Below are 21,556 nucleotides of genomic sequence, written 5' to 3' on the forward strand. Positions count from 1 at the left end.
AGAGAGGGGGGGGGGGGAGAGCGTGCGCGTGAGAGAGAGGGGGAGAGAGAGAGAGAGAGGGGGAGAGAGAGAGAGAGAGAGAGAGTTTAGTAGCCAGGATTAAGTGAATGTTTTTCGTTCCCCATTGATATTCTATGCAGAGCAGCTCTCTGGCTTTGGAGTCTGGATAGAGCTAGAGCTCTGGTTTGATATGGTCCTATTCAAAGCCAATGAGGGGAAAAGGAAAACAATTGTGGGGTACGTCTATCAAGAACAGAATAAGCCACAATCATGCCTTTACACTCAGACTGCCTCATCAAAAGGCTCATTATCACTGTCAATAAGGAAAGCCCACATCAAACTGTTGGATTTTTAGCAGCCAGGTTTAAGTGAACATTTTTGGTCTTCCATTGAGAGCCCATGCATAATAGCTCTCTGGTTGTATTTGGAGTTTGGATAGAGAAAGAGTTTGCTCTGGTTTTTAAAATAAGATATCAGAGATATCAGATACAGTGGGGGAAATAATTATTTGATCCCCTGTTGATTTTGTTAGTTTGCCCGATTACAAAGAAATTAGCGGTCTATAATTTTTATGGTACTTTTATTTTAACAAATTCGATCAAATGCAAATTAATTTATAACTTTATATAATGTGTTTTTTCTGGACTTCTTTGTTGATATTCTGTCTCTATTTGTTAAACTAAAAGTACCATAAAAATTATAGACCGCTCATTTCTTTGTAATCGGGCAAACTAACAAAATCAGCAGGGGATCAAATAATTATTTCCCCCACTGTATATATCAGAGAGCTAAGAGGCGGACTCTAAGAAGAGGCTTGTTGTATTTAGGGTTGAGAGCAGGTCTAGTATACTTCCATTCACGCCCTTTAGGATTAATAGTTCAGTCAGGAAATGCTGGAAGGTGACACTCACCCGGAGCTCAAAGGTATAGTGTTTTCCAACTTCTAAAGGAAATGATGAAAGCGACCGTCCTCAAACCTTCACTACATCAAACTATAAACCATCCTCTGTTGGAAAAATCACTGAGACACATATTCACCGTGGAATTTCAAAAATAATCATCTGGAGACCAGAGGTTTGGTATGTTGCCATTCAAAGTCAGTGGGTAAAAAGGAGAACAAGAAATCTATAAAAAATCGATACAAACCCTACAGCTAGTACTAGGAATGGGCTCCCAACGGGAGATGAAATACACTCACCTAAATCTGGCAGATAAAAACCCAGTGGGTTGATGTAGGCTTTCCTTTTTGACAGAGCACCATCAGACTTATGAGGAGACCGTTTGAGTGTAAAGGCATGGTTGTTGCGTTCATGTCCTGCAAGGTACATTTTCCCACGTTAAAAATTAATGGAGGCATATTCATCTCACCTTAAAGTCAAAAACGTTCATGCTCCAAAGCTTCTGCTTGATCTGTGTCATCCTTGTACTACTCTAGATAATTTAGAATAACAAAGCTATACCTCGACTGCTAACTTTCCTTGACACATACTCCATCAGATTACATTGTTTCCACCCAATAAAGCCTCTCTTAAAAAGATAATCCTGCAATGCTATTTCCTTCTGCTTTGGGATGTGTACCCATGGGTGTACCCATGATAGTTAGTGTGAAGTGAATAGTTATTTCACTGCATCTGTAAATATTTTCACAGCCCTAATTTGGTTATATAGAGTCCTTAGGTAGAAGGAAATTGTTTTGTATATTGTAAAGGCAAGGAATGTGGTAAGTTATTTCCCCAAAAGGTTTATCAAATACCTACCATAAATGAAGCATGACAACTAAAATGACTTATTTCTGGCACTTATTTGCAGTCAATCACCACAGAAGGTGGTAAAAACATCCCCATGTGAGACCTCTGACAGCATCGGAACGTGAAAAAGTGGTATAGACCCATGAAACAAGTTTGAAAGGTCAATGGAGCAACCCGTGGGGATTTTCATCCCAAATGTTGGCAAGAAACAAAACAACAAAAGATTTTTAGAGGACAATAATCAGATGCCTAAAATATGAGTGGATTCCCCTCTAATTTTGGGAAAACATGTTACTTTTTTCATATTTAAATGTTCATATCACATAGGTGCAACTTTAGATCAACATACTGTAATAGTGCTACAATTTGACAACAGTTTTTGTAGCTTTGAGAACAAGGGAATAGAGTACTAATTATGTACCAAATTGTCAAACACTATAAATTGAGTAATTCCTACATGAAAAAAAGCAGGTGACATAGAGTCCCCATTTTACAGCTAAAGAGAGAGAGAGAGAGAGTGAGTGAGAGAGAGCGAGAGAGAGAGGGGGGAGGGAGAGGGGGGGGGAGGAGAGCGAGAGAGAGAGAGAGAGAGAGAGCGAAAGAGAGAGAGAGAGAGAGAGAGCAATATGCTTCTCTTGACAATTTACAATGAATTAATCCTAGACGACACAAACAGTTAGACAGCAGTCTGATGTCCCATGACATTACCCTCAATGTAACTGTTAGGATTATGCAAATGGTCTCCTAAGTACAATGTCTTTGAGGGACAGCCTCTCACCTTGAGCATAAAAGACTAGCTAAACGGATGGATTTCACACTGTGAGAAGAGAGCAGCGACATGAACTTATCATCAAGGCCAGAGACACTGAGACAGAGGATGTGTCCCACAAATTAATGACCTAAACTAAATCCAGCAAAGAGAAGACTTGACTGCAATTGTATATCAAGCAAAAAAAATAAGAATGAAAGAGAATGAAAAGACGTAGAAGGACATGCCAATGATATCTGAGAGAGAGAGAGAGCAGTAGGTTTTCTAGGTTGGACTAGAAGAGAGTGTGTGTCCTAGGAGAGCCGTGCCACGGTGACACCGCAGAGACAGCAGTGGAGCCATTTGGTGTGAGAATTAGATTTGCTTTCCGAGAAGTAATAAATTCAACTCTGGATAGCAGCTCCACGACAGCATACTGTAGCACACCACAGAGCACTCTTCAGGAGGCCTTCCCCATTAGGCAGTGTGTGTGTGTGTGTGTGTGTGTGTGTGTGTGTGTGTGCGTGCGTGCGTGCGTGCGTGTGTGCGTGCGTGCGTGCGTGCGTGAGCGTGTCCTTTAAAAACAATTCATAGGGTAAAAAAAAACCCTCATTACAGATAACACAGCATTGACAAAAAAATGCTTCACCAAATGATTCAATGTGCACGGATTGTATGGATACGTGGGGGTTTGTGTCTTACAGGACATCCAGAGAGAGTACTACACTGTTAGAACAGTAACTCTTCGCAGCCATTAAAGCAGGAGCAATAAAAGCCTGGCTTTTTCCCCCGGCAGTCATTTCAACTGAGGGTGGATGCTTCAGACGACACCTCAGACGCTCTTTTCCCCCCCATGTACCAGTATTCTGCTTCTATGGCTGGCTCTGTTTCGTATGTATTCTCTCCAGCTGTGTTCTTGTACATCAAAATGAGGGAATGGTATCCAGCTCGGCTCTAATGGCCGCTGCGCGCACACACGCTGCGAGTACGCAGGCTACATCTTAAAGGCATACAACTTGGTGTGAAGGCATATTTCAAAACAAAACACGACTTCGCCGTGGAGCGGTATAAATACTGTACAGGACACACGACAGAAATATACCCTCCCCTCTGATGAGGCCATTACCGTATGAAGTCATGCAGTGTCACCAATAGAACTGACGGGACTGTACCTTGTACTGGTGTTGTAATGGGATGGTACCTGGTCTATACTGTAGTAAAACACTAGTAGCCTAGAGTCTAGATGTACCGAGTTGAGTACCCTGAGGAACTCAGCCAGGGTATACTGTACTGTAGATACTAACACATATCAATGGGTCAAGGTCTTGACACATCTGCACTTCTACTCTACATGACATCAGGGGAGGCCGGTGGAGGTAGAAATCGGAAAGGACGGGCTCATTGTCGTGCATGGAATGGAAGGAGGAATGGTATCTAAACACACGTGGCCTTGGATTTCTGCCTCCACCTGCATTCCATATATACTGTACTGAAGTTTCGACAGCACCTCTCCCATAGCTGAGGGCGTGGCCCAGACAGCTGGGACAGGGGCGGGGGTCGTTGATGATGATGATGATGATGATGATGATGATGATCAGGTGATGGTCAGTTGACCACCTTGGGCCATCATGGCGTTGCTGGGTGACACTTACCCTGACAGGACCCCCAGGACCAGGTTGAGCATGAAGAAGGAGCCGATGATGATGAGGGGGATGAAGTAGATCCAGTTCCACGTGTTCCCCGAGGCATCGTTGGCCTGAGAGAGAGAGGGGGGGGGGGGGGATGGTCACACGGTCACTCGTTTACGTTAAACACAGTGCTTGTCGACGATTGTTTACATCGGACACAGTTCCAAGGAACAAGCCGATGTTCGACTCCACTTAATCTCTTCAGGTGTCATTGTCTGTCAAAGATCAACACACTACACTGTCCACCAGAATATACCCAGAGTCTTTAGATGTTATTCTCATTGGTATGATGTCATGAACAAACCTCCCGAGTGCATTTTAACTGCAGGGCTGATCAGTGACACAGATGAAATGGCCCTCTCTGACACGGCTGGATATTCACATCTCCAGCTCATCCTTCATGTTGCCAGAGCCGTTAATCTCCCTCTTCAGCAGTCCTCACCCAGCCCCCTAGCCTCCAACCCCTAGCCCCCAGCCCCCTAGCCCCCAGGCCGCAGCCTCCATTGCCCAGACCCTAGCCTCCATCCCCCAGCCTCCATCCTTCAAGCCCCCAGCCCCCAGCCCTCCTCCATGTTCCCACTTTATCAGGAGATTCATGGCTGTGATGGTAACAGTAACAGAGAGAAGCAACAGAGTTTATGAAGCGTGTAACACTTTACAGGGCCAGATCTTCTATCCAAGCCATTTCAGCGTGCCTTTGTATATTGTCTGTAATTGCGAAAGGGACTTGGGACTGCTGAATCAGCAGGCGAAAACACATACAAATTGGAGTTCCTTTCACCCCTAACCCCCCCTCCTACTCCCAGCTGTCTCGGAAGCAGCCAATCCATAGGACAAACCACCTCCGCCTGCCTCCCTGTCTCCATTTATCTACGCAATGCTTTTATTCTGAAATGGCATTTTTGGCAAAGGGGTGCAGAATTCAGCATCTTAAATAGACTGCTGCATTTCTTTATTTCTTCTGTCTAATCTTTCTGATATGCCAACCTGGGGACGCAACTATGCTCAATATGTAATGCAATAAATAGTTTTCATAGCTTTCTTGTTTTATGCTGCAATCTGTTAGTAACGTCTAGTAAAAAAAAAAAACACATTCACGACCCTCAGTATGGGTGAGCTACAGCTACAGTGTCTTAGAAATATTTAGAACTGAAACAAAATTCATGATAAACAGATTATTTATACAAGGGCCTTTCTGCTCTATTTTGCTTTGAATTACACCAGTCCCACTGGATAACAAGCTGAAAAGAAGGAAAAAGCAAATGTATGTGTTTGATGTTGCTCCAGCGTATGTTCTTTGTGTGTCAAGAAGAGGCTGATAATGTGGCTGATGATAGAGTCTGACAGCCACAAGGTTTTGTTCCATTTGTAACCCACTCCAAACCCATCTACTCCACCAGGCGAGCATTCATTAAATCTTCTCAGCCTTCGCCTTCATGACATTTCAGTATGCAAGGGACCTAGAGATATTTGTCTTTTATGCTTCTGGGCACTGATATGATGGCAGTGGGTGTTAGGGGTTTGGAGGTAATGTGCCCACCTCTGAGGTCCCTTAAAACAGAATTACAAATAAGAGTGGAAAGTTCAGCCATTGGCCATTTCATTCAGTGTGTGGATGGATGAACAGGGGGGGCTTAACAGAGAAACTGTGTTTTTACTGCTGTAATAGGCACAGTCTTCACCTCTCTCTCTCTCTCTCTCTCTCTCTCTCTCTCTCTCTCTCTCTCTCAAGAAATCAATGAGTCCTAGTGAAAATACAGCCAATAAAAGATCCATTACGCTTTGGGGGGGAAGGGAGGGGGGGGGGGGGGGTAGACGGTGGCCTGGTGACTGAGACAGGAGCTGAAGTCACCGTCTGTGGCCTCTGCTCTGAATTGGATCTGTATGTCATTGTGACATGCAAACCCCCCATTGCAACTATGCTTTTTTTCAGTCATCTCTCTCTCTCTCTCTCTCTCTCTCTCTCTCTCCACATAAGTGAGCTATGCTCCATAATGCTTTCATGACCCCCCTGAGAAAAACCAGGGAGCAGCAATGGAGGGTCCTGATCAAATATTAAACCTTCATTTCTCAGTATTAAAATATATTTCTTCCACGTTTATGTCACAGTGAGAACTCAGTGATTATAATTGTATTGTTTGTAAAAGTCAATATTGCTGAGGGCTATTCGGCGGCTGAAAATGAGCTGACACATACGAGGGAGATAATTATTTGTCTTGGTGTTTATTAAAAGGCACTGGCGGGAGGTTTTGTCATTAAAGATTTCAGTAATATACAGTGCCTTCAGGAAGTATACAGACCCCTTCACTTTTTCCACATTTTGTTGTGCTATAGGCTCAATTTAAAATGGATTAAAAAATGTTTTTAAATGCCATCAATCCACACACAATACACCAGAATGACAAAGCGAAAACAGGTTTTAGAGATTTCAGTAAAATTATTAAAATTGAAATACAGATATACCTTGTAACAAGGTATTTCTGTATTTCGATTTGAATAAATCTACTGATCCTGTTGTTCTCCTCCCACAGACAACAAACACTCCCCTGATCATAGACGGACAAACCAGTACATTGAATTGTTTTACCCCAATAAAGCCATGACAGGATTGCCAGTGAAATGTTTGCACATGTCTAACAGCCCTACAGGCATGTAAGACAGGCTCCACTGGGTATCAGACTGACAGAAAATCAAGTGAAAAGAAAGCTACAGTACACAGAGTGTAAAAGACTTTCTACAGGGGTAAAAAAATAAAGAAGAAAAAGGCTCCTCGCTTGTTACAAAACGGCATCAAATCTCTTTCCTCCTCCTCGTCCTCCTCCTCAAGCTCTACGGTATGTACTGCAATCTAACCCAACTCCTCCAATGCTCTCAGTGAACAAACACAAAGGCAATTTGTGCTGGGTTAATGCAGACAAGCCTGATGAGTCGATAACATGCCAAGCCTTGCTGCTGCTGCTGATGATGATGATGAGGAGGAGGAGGAGGCGAGGAAGCCAACGTACACACCCTGCCTGCCATTTTCATACCCTTCTCACAAATAAGCACAGCACAGAAATCGGACGATGAGGAAAAAGAGCAGAACGCTGCAGACCCCGAGTTTCAGATATCTATCACGTTATCGACGTAGCCAAGGCAGCGGCGCATTTTGGCTGTTGAATCACAGAGTGCGTAGACAGACAGAGAGGAAAAGGGAAGAGCTCTGGCCCAGGGAGGCATATTGACCCAAAGTTCTTGTGTCCAGGATAACAGGATTACGTGGGAGAGAGAGAGAGAGAGAGAGCCGGGGCTCTGGCTGGGCTTGGCTGGCAGGGCTAGAGGAGCATTCGTTAACCATTATCCCCCCCCCCCCCCCTCTCCTAGCAGCGCTCACCCCCCCCCCCCTCCCCCCCATTCGTCTTCATCAGATCCCCCCCAAGGGGAGAACAGGCTCCGGCCAGGGAGGGAATGCCATTTCACACAGAGCCTCAAGAAGAGTTTCTGTCTGAGTAGCGCAGGCTACTAGGCAAGGAACAGCCTGTACTAGGATTTGGGGGAAAAAAGAACAGAGTCTCAGTTCAAAATAAGCTACTGGCAACGGTAGGATAGACCGTTTTTTTTCCATTTCACACGGATTGAGTTTTAGGCAAACGAAAGGTTTCAGTACCATGGACAGCGACGGCAGAACCATCCTCTGCAAGTTCTCTCTCTCTCTCTCTCTCTCTCTCTCTCTCTCTCTCTCTTCCATCAGCAGCTGCTCCGGTGGAGGTAGCTAGCCAACACCCCCCCCCCCCCCCCCCAGACAAGCAGGGCTTCATCATCCATAGCCGGAGCAGAACTCCACCATCCATCTCTGTTCCCTCGAGGGGCTATTTTTAAACATGGGAACGAGTGATTAATCAATACAGCAATCAGACTAACAAAGCAAGAAGCGACGGGGGCTGGGTGACAGAAGCGCTCACTGGCTCGGGGGGGGTGAGAGGGTGGGGGGGGTGGGGTGAACAATATAGTCCCCAGGTAGCTGAAGGCACACATACGATCCCCCCTACACTACAACGGCAGTACAGTAAACAAGGGACGATAGAATGGTAAAACCATTCGTCAAAACCATTCCTCTCTAAGAGAGGTTACAGAGGAGGGGGGGGGGTTATGTGTGTCTGTCTGGAGGACATTCGCTCGTGTCACAGTCATGCAGGGTTCGGACCTTGGTTAAAGGAAGGGAGGGAATACACAAGTGGTTAGAAAAGCCTTTCGAGTTCCCCAATGAGGCTGGCCAACTCTCTCTCTCTCTCCTTCCAGCTGTTACCCCCAAAGGACAGCTATCCATAACGTTGGGTTATAGCAGGGCCACTGTTCTAGAGCGCAGGAGGGGATCACAGGATGCTGTAGAGCCTGCTGCTATGAAAGACATTGACTCAGGAAACTCCTCGCTTTTGTTTTTGTTTTTTTGATCCATCAGATGTAATCAGGATGGAAGTCAAAGGGTAGAATGAGGTCAACGGGAGACTGGCTTTCTGTGAAGTACAGTGTACAACGCAGGGAGAACATTGTCGTGTTGAGAGGACAAGAGGACAAAACGTGGCGATGAAACAGATCTAAACCAGACGATATCAATCTGAAAAACCGGTATTCCTCTGAGTGCTGTCCACTTTTTTATTTGATGTGACATTCTATGAGGTATTCAGCACCTCAACAGTACTTTTGAGCATGTTTTTGGAGCGAGCATGTTGTGTCTTTAATTCATCCATCCAATCCAACCCTTGTCGCCTCCCCTCCCCTCCCCTCCACTCCACTCCCCATCCCCTCTCGCTCCGACTGGGTCGTAAACATCCTGTCATCCCATGCCAGGATTCCATCAGAGGAACTGGACGAGTGCCCTGTGTTTACAGGTGGTTTGGAGTCCATGCCACCCAGGGAAGCCAGCGCTGCGCTGGCAGGGGGCAAGGCTGCACTCTCCTGCCGCCCAGCTGCCACCTAACCTTTCTCAATCTGGACTGGGCCAGGCTGGGCTGGGCTAGGCTGGGCTAGGCTAGGCTAGGCTGGGCTAGGCTGGGCTGGGCTGGGCTGGGCTGGGCTGGGCTGGACTTCACCAGAGGGACTCCATTATGTATTTGTTCTATTTGGCACGGTTTGGACAGGTTTCTTTGGTTTTCAATTTACTCCGGGAATTCACTCACGGTGATTGCTGTCTACTAAATCTCTAGTGGCTTGGCGGGGTGTCTCCATCAATAAAGATTATGGAGAATCAGAAATGAATACAGTTCATCCAGGGGAAGCTGGTTGGAGGCAAAAGAATCGGGAGGACGGGCTCATTGTAATGCATGGCATGGAATAGGGAATGGTGTTGAACACACGTGTTCGACGATACGATTCCTCATTCCTTTCCATGCATTACACGTGTTTGATACGATTCCTCATTCCTTTCCATGAATTACGAGCCCATCCTCCGATTTCTACCTCCACCAGCCTCCCCTGCTTACATCATACTATGAATTAGATTGATGGAATATTTGATTGTTTAAATATTTGGTTGTTTTAACATGTAGCCTACTTCAGCATGCATTCTCTCCCCTTAGTGCCTCTTATTAGATTACTGAAGCTTTGCAGGCAGAGGCTGCTGTACCTTAAAACATTCCCCAGGACATTTCAGAGTGCTAGTGCACACATCATCCATGTACCAGGGAGATGGTAATGGCATGGTATCACATTCAACTATCAGGCTGGAAGTAAACAGAAAAAAAAAAAAAAAAAAAAAAACATCTGCGTTTATCTGAGACCCAGGCCAGTGAAAACAGCGATAAGGCTTTTCTGCTGCCTGCCCTGCTTTGATGGGCAAACATGACTAGGCTACTGCATCAGGGACTTGACAACCTTTTACAACACGGATAAAAACACACAACACCACCATCTATTTCCCACACATAGTGCCAGTGCCCTTTTGCAGTAAGCTGTAAGAGATGGTTCATATGTCTTACTTAAAGACGTGACGGCTGGGCAGGGGCTGATTCAATAGACAGCAGACAAAAAATGCATCATGTCTTAAGTATATGTTTGCTCATCCGGTGTATGTTTATTATAACCTATAACCTATATAGGCCCCATATAGAATCCATTTATTGGGTCAGTTATTGACTTGTGGAAAACAACTGTAAAGGAGTATCAACAGGATCGACCAGCCAAGTTCTCTCTCTCTCTGTCTCTCTCTCTGTCTCTCTCTCTGTCTCTCTCTCACCCCCCCCCCCCTCACCCCCCCGGATCGACCAGCCAAGTTCTCTCTCTCTCTCTCTCTCTCTCTCACGCTCCCCCTTCAACCCCCCCCGGATCGTCCAGACAAGTTCTCTCTCTCTCTATATATATATATATATATATATACAGTGGGGGAAATAATTATTTGATCCCCTGCTGATTTTGTTAGTTTGCCCGATTACAAAGAAATGAGCGGTCTATAATTTTCATGGTACTTTTATTTTAACAAATAGTTATAATACACAGTATATCTTTGATCTCCTATCTGAGTCTCATCTGAGTCTCTTCTGTAGGACTGAGAGACATATGACCAGCTACCGGTGCTGTGATGGATGACAACGGCTGACGAAGTGACCACAGGTCCCTAACGACAGGAAATGAGATGTGGCACAAGGGTCTGTCACTCCCCCCCTCCAACCCTCCAACATCTCAATCAGAAACACCACCCATCATATTCTGACTGAGACCCCCAGTCTGAGGAACCTGAGGCCACATTAACCAGCCTGTCAGTAGAACCAGAAGACAGAGGATCTTATGATGAATAGAGGAGCAGATCTCCACCCCTCCGCCCCCTCGTGAACCGAAAGGCTAATTCGGGCTGAACGGGCTTCATCTAATGGGATTATTAATCATGTATACTGTGACATCGCCTAATGGTAACGGAGCAAAGGTGCAAAAATCTATCTCCCCGCGATGATATCACCAGACGTGAAGAATGTTCCTATGTACCGCGAACAACCCCAGAATCAGATACGATGAGTATCTTCGGCGGGTTTCATCGCCGTATAACGAGGAGACCTCTTATCGAATCATTGCAGAGTGGATCAACTTCAATATGTGACATCGCTTCAATCGAATCCGAGTTCCATCAAACGAGCGGAGGAGTCTGATAACAGGACTGGCGGGGTTCCTGGACCCGGGGAGTCTGTTCCCTCTCAGATCAACGGCTTTCTCCGTATCAGGGATCGGGTGGGGGAGGGGGAGGGGGAGAAGGGGGGGGGGGGGGCAGGGAAGGCCTCTCTTCAGATGGTGGATCCCTTCTCCCTCTGCCAGCGACCAAAGGCAGCAGCATGGCGCCATGTTGGCACCAGCACCGGGCAAAAGAGAGGCTTAGCAGAGTGAGGCGGTGCAGAGGACTGACATATGCTACCCTCCCCCATCAGGCCTGGCACCGGCGGGCATGGGGCAGGGGAATGAGACGCGGCAAGAGGCAGTTTTCGGAGTGTTTTTCTGGAGGAGACTCCTATAGACCACGTGTAGACGTGCAGAATTCAAACATGGGACTGTTGTAACACACATACTCTAGTCTACCCGATAATACAAATGATAATCCACTGTCAACAAAGGGAGTTCATCAGCAGTGTTACAGTCGTCGAAACTGCTGTGGAAAATTAACCCTGCCCACGGCAATTGTGGTGAGTGGTGTGGCTGTACTGTATGAAATATTTTAGTTTGATGGAGCTTGCAGCTTTGGAGAAACAGTGTCCTTGAAATACCCAGAGAACTTTCATTCTAATATCAGTGACTGTAAACCCATCCCAGTAGTCAGACTGTGTCACCAGCGCAGAAGGGGGGGGGGGGGGGGTGGCGACTGCCAGCTGGAAAATGTGGGGAAACAATTATTTGACATCAAAGAAGCAGGCAGCATTTTTTCCCCCGCCTTTCCCTGCTTCCAGCAACAACAGCTATTGACTAATCCGATCCCTTTCCAAAGGCCTTCTCTAAAAATCGCACAGCTACACACAGTTTGTGAATAAGCACACTTCCCACTAGGGCTATTAAATATTTCATGCTGTTACATAATAATTTCCCCCTTTGCATGATTATAATTGTGACTCTTATGCAAATGTCACAGCTCTGATTTGTTTCAAACTAGGGGTAAAAACCTCCACTCCATTCCTAATAAGAATCCGCCCACTAACTCATGCAGCAGCAGGCTTGTGGTCCATCTAATAATGCCCCTAGGGTTGCCTGGAATTGCTCGCCATGGGAAAACCATCCATCCTCTGAAGGAAGCAGAGGTCAACCCGTGTTCATCTACATAACTATTCAGGATCGCATCTTAGTTCACAGCGGCTCACTCAACCAAAGGAACATTCCTCCTTTTGATATCTTTTTTTGGATTATATTTAATTTCCCATTCCTACTTTTCTTTCGACAAGGGACACAACACATCATCTAGAAGTATTGCACCATATATGTTGTAAACAAACCAAACGGATAGGCAATACAGTATGATACCATAGGATAAGAGTACACTCACATTGTAGAGGATGTCCACCCATCCCTCCATGGTGATGCATTGGAAGACGGTGAGAATAGCGAAGAGAATGTTGTCAAAGTTGGTGATTCCATAGTTGGGGCCGATCCAGTATTCCTGACACACAGTGTCGTTGGAGCAGGTCCGCGCCGGAGCCTCCATTCCACAGGGGTAGTCTGCCGCCTGCTCACCTGAGACACACACGCACGCACGCACACACACGCGCGCGTGCACGCACACACACACACACACACACACACACACACCGACACACACCGACACACACCGACACACACACACACACACACACACACACACACACACACACACACACACACACACACACACACACTGTCAGCTCTGAGAGGTCAAAACATAGTTCACTGGTAACTAAGATAACATGCAAGTTGATGGGGTGAATAAACATAACACTACTTCTATCCATAACATTCAATATGTAGATACCTGTGTCGGTCCTGAAGCATGTCCGGTGGAACTTGCCCATGTAAAAGTCTAAGCCTATGATGGCAAACATGAGGATGGCAAAGAAGAGCAGCATGCCGATCTGCAGGAGTGGCACCATGGCTTTCATGATGGACTTCAGCACCACCTGAAGACCTGGCACAGAACAGAGAGATAGCACTGTAACAAACTGGCCTTTGGAGAGAACCCAAACGGACCAAGTCCAATGTTGTTCATTTTTTCTGGTTATCAATGATTTTTCAATTCTGGTTATCCATTTTTTCAAAACATAACTCTAACTAACAATTTTCCGGCAGCACTTACTAGGAATTCCAGATACCAGTTTAAGTGGTCTCAGAACTCTGACTGCCCTCAGCGTCCGCAGGTCAAAGTCAGCCCCCACGGTGGCCAGCATCCTGTTAACAAACAACAAGAGGCAGGGTGTGAACGTTCAGCCTGACAGACTCTCCTCTCCGTACCATCCTCACAGTAGAACATACTGTATCACCAACACCATCAACGACCAAGCTAATTTAAGAGCACAATCTCACACCTCTCTAAACATCGCATACCAAAATGAGACAAGCAATTATCACGTTTAGTATCTAGCACCTACACGAGAGGACTATCTCTATTGAAATGTCTTGCACTTTGTAAATAACTTCAATAGGGAATGACTAACTCTTGTGGAATAGTAAAGAATGACTCCTTAGTGGAAGAGTGAAATCTGAACCGTCCCCTAAGCACACTGCCAAAGACAGGTTGGTTACAGCGTGTGAAAATGTGTGGAAATCATCTAGTACAAGTCTAAATACAGTCTCACCACTGCCAGGACTAGTTAGAGTAGATGGAGAAAACATACAGTGGCTACGCTACATACAACAAATGAATATCTCCAGGGAGACAGCATGGTGAATATGACTGATTCCACATGCATGTTGGTACAGTATGCAGAGGGAGATACTGACAGACAGACAATGCGAGTTGAATATCAGCTCTGCTTTGTAAAATGGCTCATTCTAATCCACTTTCCCTCAACATTCAAATGGATATCTCGTAAGCTGTGTGAATCTGTGTGTGTGTGTGTGTGTGTGTGTGCGTGTGTGTGTGTGTGTGTGTGAGTGTGAGTGTGTGTGTGTTTGTGTGTGCTGCTCTCCCTTCTGGTCTGTTTCTGGCTGAGCTGTTGCAAAGCATCTCCTCAGCCTCCAGGGGGTCTACATAATCAAGACACTTCTGCCTAAAACCCCATCGCCCTCGTAAGTGATGATCTAACTGCACTCCAGCCTCACAGAGAGGAGGGAGGGAGGGAGGGAGGGAGGGAGGGAGGGAGGGAGGGGCAGGGGCGGAGAGGGGATATGCATCAATACACTTAGCTCCATTGCCTCTCTGCCTGTCCAATCGGCAAGTCGCCCTCTCTTCCTCCTGCAGAATGTCTAGTGCCTCAAATGGAGCTACAGCCTGAGCATGGCCTTGCTCATGGGGGTCAGAGCAGCAGCATGGGACTGAGGCTGAGGGTGAGACCCTGGTCCCAGTCACACAGACACAAGAGGGGCCTGGGGAGGTGCTCCACTCAAATGAGCGGAAGAATCTCTGCTCAGGGCACGGCTGAGGGAGGGGCAGGAGGGAGGGTAGGGGGGAGGGTAGGGGGGAGGGTAGGGGGGACGCCAGGAGGAAGAGAGGAACGGTACAAAACCATGAGAGGAGAGACAGAGTATTAAAAGGCCGTGCAAAAGTGTTTCAGTGACTCCACCCAGACTGTGATCGACAGTAATGTGTATGACTGTCGACAGACAAGAGTATGATAGTCTCCTTGGAAATAAAAGAATTCCAAGCTATTCTTCATATACACCAGTTATGTATACTTTGTGTTGACGATTACAGCATGCTGCTTAAGCCATGCAATGACTTGATACCCCCAAAATGTAACACAAAGAAACGGGGTGGGGTGGGGGGGGGCTGTCAGTCCAATTTCACAGCAGTGTGGAGAAGCCTATAATTGCCATGTTTCATTCCATTAACAGGGAAATTCCCTTTCCTCTCTCCTAGATAGTAATTAATCCTAGCCTACCTAATACACTCCCTGTTGGTTTGTGGTAATGGTACAATGGAAAGAATGATGAAATGAGGTGAATCAAATTTTCCCATATCAACTACGTCAAACGACGTCAGCCACAACAAGGTAATGCACCTATCTGGCAGGAAGAGGCCAATCATTTCCATTTGAGGACCATGTTAGTGAAATAACCCTGTCTGCTGTCATGATCCCGCGACCTGCTTGCTATTAGAATGTTCCAGACTACAGCTGGTGGAGACCACTTATCTCCACTAAAATGAGTCTCCCCAGACTCCTTCTGTGCCCTACTGCTATTTATCCCAAAAGAAAAGACACACAAAAAAAAAGCCTCAGGTCCTTGTACTGAACCAGTCACAGGAGGAGGCAACATCCTGCATCCAGATCCTGATGATTGCTGCTGTGGTCCTGCATCTCCTTTGTTATGATATTTATTGTCTGTCTTTATTGTCTGTCTCTCCATTGTAGAAGTATAGCTTTACAGGAACACTATCATTACAAAAAAAACATGTGGGAGATAGACTGTGGTTATCATACAATGGAGAATATTGGTTTTGAGGTTCACCGAAGAAAAGTGAGAGATATCCTGCACTGCACAGATGGGAATACCAGGCATAGACAGGATTGGCTAGGGGGTGCCAGCGAGGAAATTCACCCGAGAAACTCTTGCTTACTTTCATTTCAGTCTGAGTTTGTTTGTACACAGCGACAGGAGCCGGATCTCAGATCCAGCCACCTGAGAGAAGAGAGCAGGTGTTCCTATGTTTGTATCTGTGGGTATGTGGGTGTGTGCGTGCATGCGTGCGCGATGACTGTTGTACTTAGGCAGAGGACTCAAATGCACGACTCAGAGACAAAACTTAAATCCAATAGAATAGTCTTTACTATCAAAAAAGGTTTGGTACACAGGTAGGCAGATAATCCAGGAAGGGGATAGGCAGAGCAGGGTTCGGTACACAGGTAGGCAGTCAATGGGTAGGCAGATAATCCAGGAAGGGGATAGGCAGAGCAGGGTTCGGTACGCAGGTAGACAGTTCAAAAAGGCAGGCAGATAATCCGATAAGGGGTAGGCAAAAAGGCAAAGAATACTTATCACTAGGAAATGCTGGGACGTATGCCGCAAAGGTAGAAAGACGAACTGGCACAGAGACAGGGGAACACACAGACTAAATACACTGGAAAGAATAATGAGGAACAGGTGAAGCCAATCAGGGCGGGGTCGACAATCACACAGGCGGGAAACACACAAGGGCAGGTGGTGAAGTGTCTGAAATGAGAGGCAAGGTGAGTAACACAAAAATAAACAGGAAACTGTTTATTTTAAATGATGATGTTTAAATGAATAACATGAAACAAAGATAAACTAAGAAACAGGACGAGACGTTACAGCGTGTTTGTGTGTGTGCGTGTATGTGTGTACTGCACCGCTGAGTTTCCCGGAATGGCTCAGGTGACACACCGGGCCTCTCCCTGTGGACGTCATTTAGCTGTCAGAAACTCTGCCATCTCTCTGTCCCACTTAAGCCTGCAAGCAGACAGCAGGGCACATTAAGGGCACTTCTCAGAGTGCCAGCCAAAGGCATTAACATGTTGCCCCAACATTAGCGAGCAGGGGGAGGGACTATGAAACCAAGGCTAGTCCCTTAAGAATACACTAAGCCACTGTTACAGGAATACCGTGTCCGACATCTCCCCTCAGTAGCTCGAGGCAGCATAAGTAGCTCAACTTCAATTTTACATTCAATCAACTCAAGTAAACACAGCTCAGCAGGTTTTTTTTTTTTTTTTTTTTTTTTAAATAAATGGCTGTACACCAAAATGCTGAAACAAGAAAATAAAGCATTTGCAAAAAAATACAGAATATTTATGATGGCTGTTTTCCTCGCCGCTGCCTTACTTCGCAGACAGAACAACTTTATTTAAACGGTTTCCCGTAAGCGATGACGTTCACGGGACTAAAAGTGCCTGTGTCTTGGGATTTCATCAATATTTCATCTGACAGTGCCTCAACCCTCTGAGAGGAAGTTACTTTGTTGTTTTATTCAAGTCGAACCTCACCATTCTCTGAGACTGTCACTCTCTGAAGCATGCAGCGCTCTGCGGTCCCCGTTGAACAAACAACATCTGGAAAAACGCAGGGACAAGGAGCCCATCTCCTGCCACCAGAGGCGTGTGCTAGGAGATTAGCTACTTAATGGACCCTCCTGATAGTGGAGAAAGCCCATCCTCACTATTCCAAAAAACATGGAGCAAACATTTCTGGCAACCAACACGACATGGGAAGAAAGTACCCTGGGATGAATTTGGCAACGCAATGGTGCATCACACCTTTCTATTCAGAAGGGCATTCATCAAAAGGTAGAAATACCCAAAATGGGTTGATAGAAAGGGAAATAGACAAAATAATATCTTATTCTTGTGATGGGTGCAAACATTTAGCAAATCTGACTGTTGCATCTTATTTCAAAATATGCATTTTAATTACAAACAGCCTATTTATTACACAGTGGCTGTACTGTAGCTGAAAAAGTTGAATAATGAGATTAATATTTTTGAAAATGGCTTAATAATTCTTCAGGGGACCTAGAGGCACACTGGATTGTAGCTAAGGTATTTATCAAATCATGCCCCTTAGGGGAGCCTAATAATGCATTTTGCCTGCATACATTAACTCAGACGACATGAAAGAGTCTAAAAGTCAAACACATTAGCTTGATTATCAATTAGTCAACCACATTTGTTTACAGCTTCTCCCTGGAGAAGACAGAGGGGAATATCACTCTCCTGCTCCAGGGGAAGGCATATACAGACACTAACCGAGACACACACACACACACACACACACACACACACACACACACACACACACACACACACACACACACACACACACGCACACACGCAAACACGAACAAACACACACAAACACACACACAGACAGTGTGAGGAACACAGGATGTCAGGGATGACAAGGGAGGAATAACATGATTGGGATATTTCTGTCCACATGTACAACCTTTCGACCCCTCTGACAGCAGGTATGGAACAGTCCATCTGGCACAATGTATGGGATGGCATCAGTGATGAGGGCTACTGTAGGTAACCTAACGAACTCCCTTCTGCTGTATGTGACAGGAGGAAACATCTCACTGCACTGAGACGGGTCACAGGTGAGAGGGGAACAACAGGAGGCCATGTCTGGGACCGGACACAGAAATGCAATCAGTCCAGCCCTGAACTTAGCGATAAGAAAACGACAAAACAATAACCTCCCGCCCGCATCGAAGTGAACAGACCTACTCCAGTAGATTGAACGGCCAGAGCGGAGGAACGGAACCCCCCTCACTCAAGTCACTCCAGCGCCACGGGGAGAGACACTTCAGACAGTGTTAGTGTGAAAAGCAACATTTCACAGTCCACTCCCTCTTTCTAAAATCTCATCAGCTCACACTCAAAGTGCTTGAGCGGCCGTTAATAGCCATGCCCACAGAAGAGCGCCGTGCTTCTCAACTCCTGCAGCTCAGGCCTCCAGCAGCGAACAACCAGTCCACCATGACGGTCAAAGCAAAGTGGGCAACGGGGGGAGGATGAAACGGGAAAAAAATAAAATAAATAAATCACAATGTCCATCGACAGGTGAATCGGATGGGCTTTTTTCAAAGTGACGCAAAGCCAATGCAAGCACTCCAATCCAAAAGTCATTATGAGAGATGGGCGGGGGGCTGAGAAAAGGGGAAAAGTGCAATGGCGGCATATTTTGCAATTAATCTAATGCGGGGTTGAGTGTGAGAGGTTTTTTCGAGAACTGACACAGTCACTGCTTTGTAATTTATTAACTTTCTTCAGCCTGATGAATTATACATTTTTTTTTCCAGTGGCTGCTTCCATGTGGAGAGGGCTCCTGAGCACAAAAGGCATGCTTGAGAATAAGAAGCTTTTAAGAGCTTCTTAAGGGCGGTTTCAGGTCAAAATATCTTCTTGACTATATATCGCGCGGCACAATATCTGAGCCTCACGGGTCGGTCAATATGAGTGACAGGCATCACCTCAGTGGGAAAAAGTGGGTCAGCATTATTCACCTCAGTGGGACAGCATTATTACTTTCATCTTAGATCTGAGAGATAGATCAACGTATTCTTTAAGGCGATGATGCAAAGCCAGGTCTAGAAACCAGAAACCAGCTCCTGGTATGAATTCCAGTGTAGTCTAGTGAAGGTATGCATTCTTACCAGTCCATTAAACAGGTTTTTTGAGTAGCCCTTACCTCCTGTATCATTTTGGGAAACACACAATAGCACTCACTCCATAACCCCCAGGATCTGAATGCTTAATGCAGTGCACATTGTAGATTTAATTTCCCCCAGTTTGCACAACAAGTCATTCAACATGCATTACAACAACTCTATTATTTGCAGTCGAGGAGACGCTCGGTGACTCAGTAATTACAGAGCGTGGTTCATGCCTAAGCACTCAAGAGAGAGCCCCCATGCACAGCAGACACAGGAGCAGCCAGCAGCCCACCTCAGCCACTTCTCCTCACCGAGCAGCAGCATGGAGCACAACGTCTGAAATAGATCAGCCTCTCCCCCTGTCACTAGAATAGAACATCACATCACACACTTAGCAAGCATCATCTTGCATAACCCCCCCCCTCCCCCGGCCCTCATCCCCATAACCAGGGAGCTCCATTAGCCCCAGCCTACCGCAGGTGAAGTGGAAAAGAGACAATTATGTAGCACGGCGCTACGCTCATCCTCAGCAGTCAGATGGCCCATCGTCCACCAGTCACCCCAACGTGACATTCCCCTCTGTCTGTCTGTCTGCCCGCCTGCCTGCTTGTCTGTCTGCCTGTCTGTCTGTCTGCCTGCCTGCCTGTCTGTCTGCCTGCCTGCCTGCCTGTCTGTCTGTCCGTCCGTCCATCCATCCGTATGCCTGCCTGTCTGCCTGCCTGTCTGCCTGCCTGCCTGCCTGCTTGCCTGTCTGTCTGTCTGTCTGCCTGCCTGCCTGCTTGCCTGTCTGTCTGCCTGCCTGCTTGCTTGTCTGTCTGTCTGTCTGTCTGTCTGTCTGCCTGTCTGCCTGTCTGCCTGCCTGCTTGCTTGCTTGCTTGCTTGCCTGTCTGTCTGTCTGTGTCTCTCTGTCTGCCAACAATACGTTTTTCTCTGCAATCAGAAACGAGATTCTCATTGACTTTTACTCGTTAACCTTTACCTCATCTTTATTGTTACAACGCGTGTTCATTATGCACACCGTTATAACACCATATCTCTTCGCAGAATTAGCCCCAAGTAACGGTTGAGGGAGCCGGACTAAGATAGCGAAGCAGAACCAGCACGAAGTGGGCATCCCGTGGCGTGAAATCAGCCCTTGTGAAGTGAAGGATGTGAGCTGGCAAAAAAGCCCCTGCTCTCCTGTTTTATTCATGCTTCTACAGTAGAGGCTCCAGGAGGGTGACAAGCCTGGTCTCACTGCTGGCAAACACACCAGACGCCGCGCTGAAGGCGCACTCTCCGTGATGGATTGGTTGCGTTGGGCTTTTCGGAAGAAAGATTTCATTACACTGCTTGAAATATGTTGTGATTCTTTTCCGAGCGACCGGCCCGAACGTGTACGGCATCGAAAGATGAAGCGCGATCCTGCTTAATATGCATGTGAGACTCTATCTCTGCATGGCTCGAGGCCAAGTCAAAGTCCAGGGAGAGAGGTTTCAAATCATGTTGACAAATCATATTAGGTGGTCATTGTTTCCCTACATTGGAGTACTTAGGAGATAAAAAAAAAAAAAAAAAAAGGTTTTCTTTTTTTTCCCCGATCAGGTTAGTGATCCAACTGCAGCCTTGTATATTCTGCTCTTCACAGATGAGAAAGCTAAGGGAGGATAGATAAAGAGAGAGAGAGAGAGAGAGAGAGAGAGAGAGAAAGAGAGAGACTGGGCTCTCCCTGCTAGATGACTGGTCTATCTGGATGCACGGGGAAGGAAAGCCACAGTGGAGACGACTGGAGGCGTCACCATAGAAACAAAGGAGGCTCCACTGATCTCATTAGAGTAGAGCAGCCAGGAGACGAGGATTCTCAAAGCGGGAGGAAACAATGAGAGGAAGAGAAAAGAGATTGTGTTTGTTTGCCTGCCATGGTCAGAGATCGTACACGAATACATTGCTGTTGACTGTGTATGCCTGCTGTATGCCTTTGTGGTACTGCAATTGAGTAAATGAAGAATGTTTCTCTTCTGAAAGTATCAAACGAAGAACAAAAGAAAGAGTGGATGAGAGCCCTGAAGCAATCTCTTCAGTGACGTTGTTTTGTAAAGATATATCGTGGAGTTTGTAAAGATACATTGTGTAAATACACTAAAGT

General features: G+C 46.2%; 1 protein-coding gene across 1 annotated transcript in view; it reads right to left on the reverse strand.

Annotated features, from left to right (window-relative positions):
* Positions 1-21,556, reverse strand: part of cacna1ba (calcium channel, voltage-dependent, N type, alpha 1B subunit, a) — a gene marked incomplete at both ends in the record, with an annotated part of 76,822 nt that overhangs the window by 42,735 nt on the left and 12,531 nt on the right. The window contains 4 exons of the mRNA XM_083673716.1: positions 4,149-4,252; positions 12,673-12,860; positions 13,135-13,287; positions 13,456-13,547. Coding sequence (XP_083529842.1) covers positions 4,149-4,252; positions 12,673-12,860; positions 13,135-13,287; positions 13,456-13,547 — 537 coding nt within the window. The remainder of the gene's footprint in view (positions 1-4,148; positions 4,253-12,672; positions 12,861-13,134; positions 13,288-13,455; positions 13,548-21,556) is intronic.

This window comes from Argentina silus, assembly GCF_951799395.1.
Source record: "Argentina silus genome assembly, chromosome: 7".
In the NCBI taxonomy this organism is placed as follows: domain Eukaryota; kingdom Metazoa; phylum Chordata; class Actinopteri; order Argentiniformes; family Argentinidae; genus Argentina; species Argentina silus.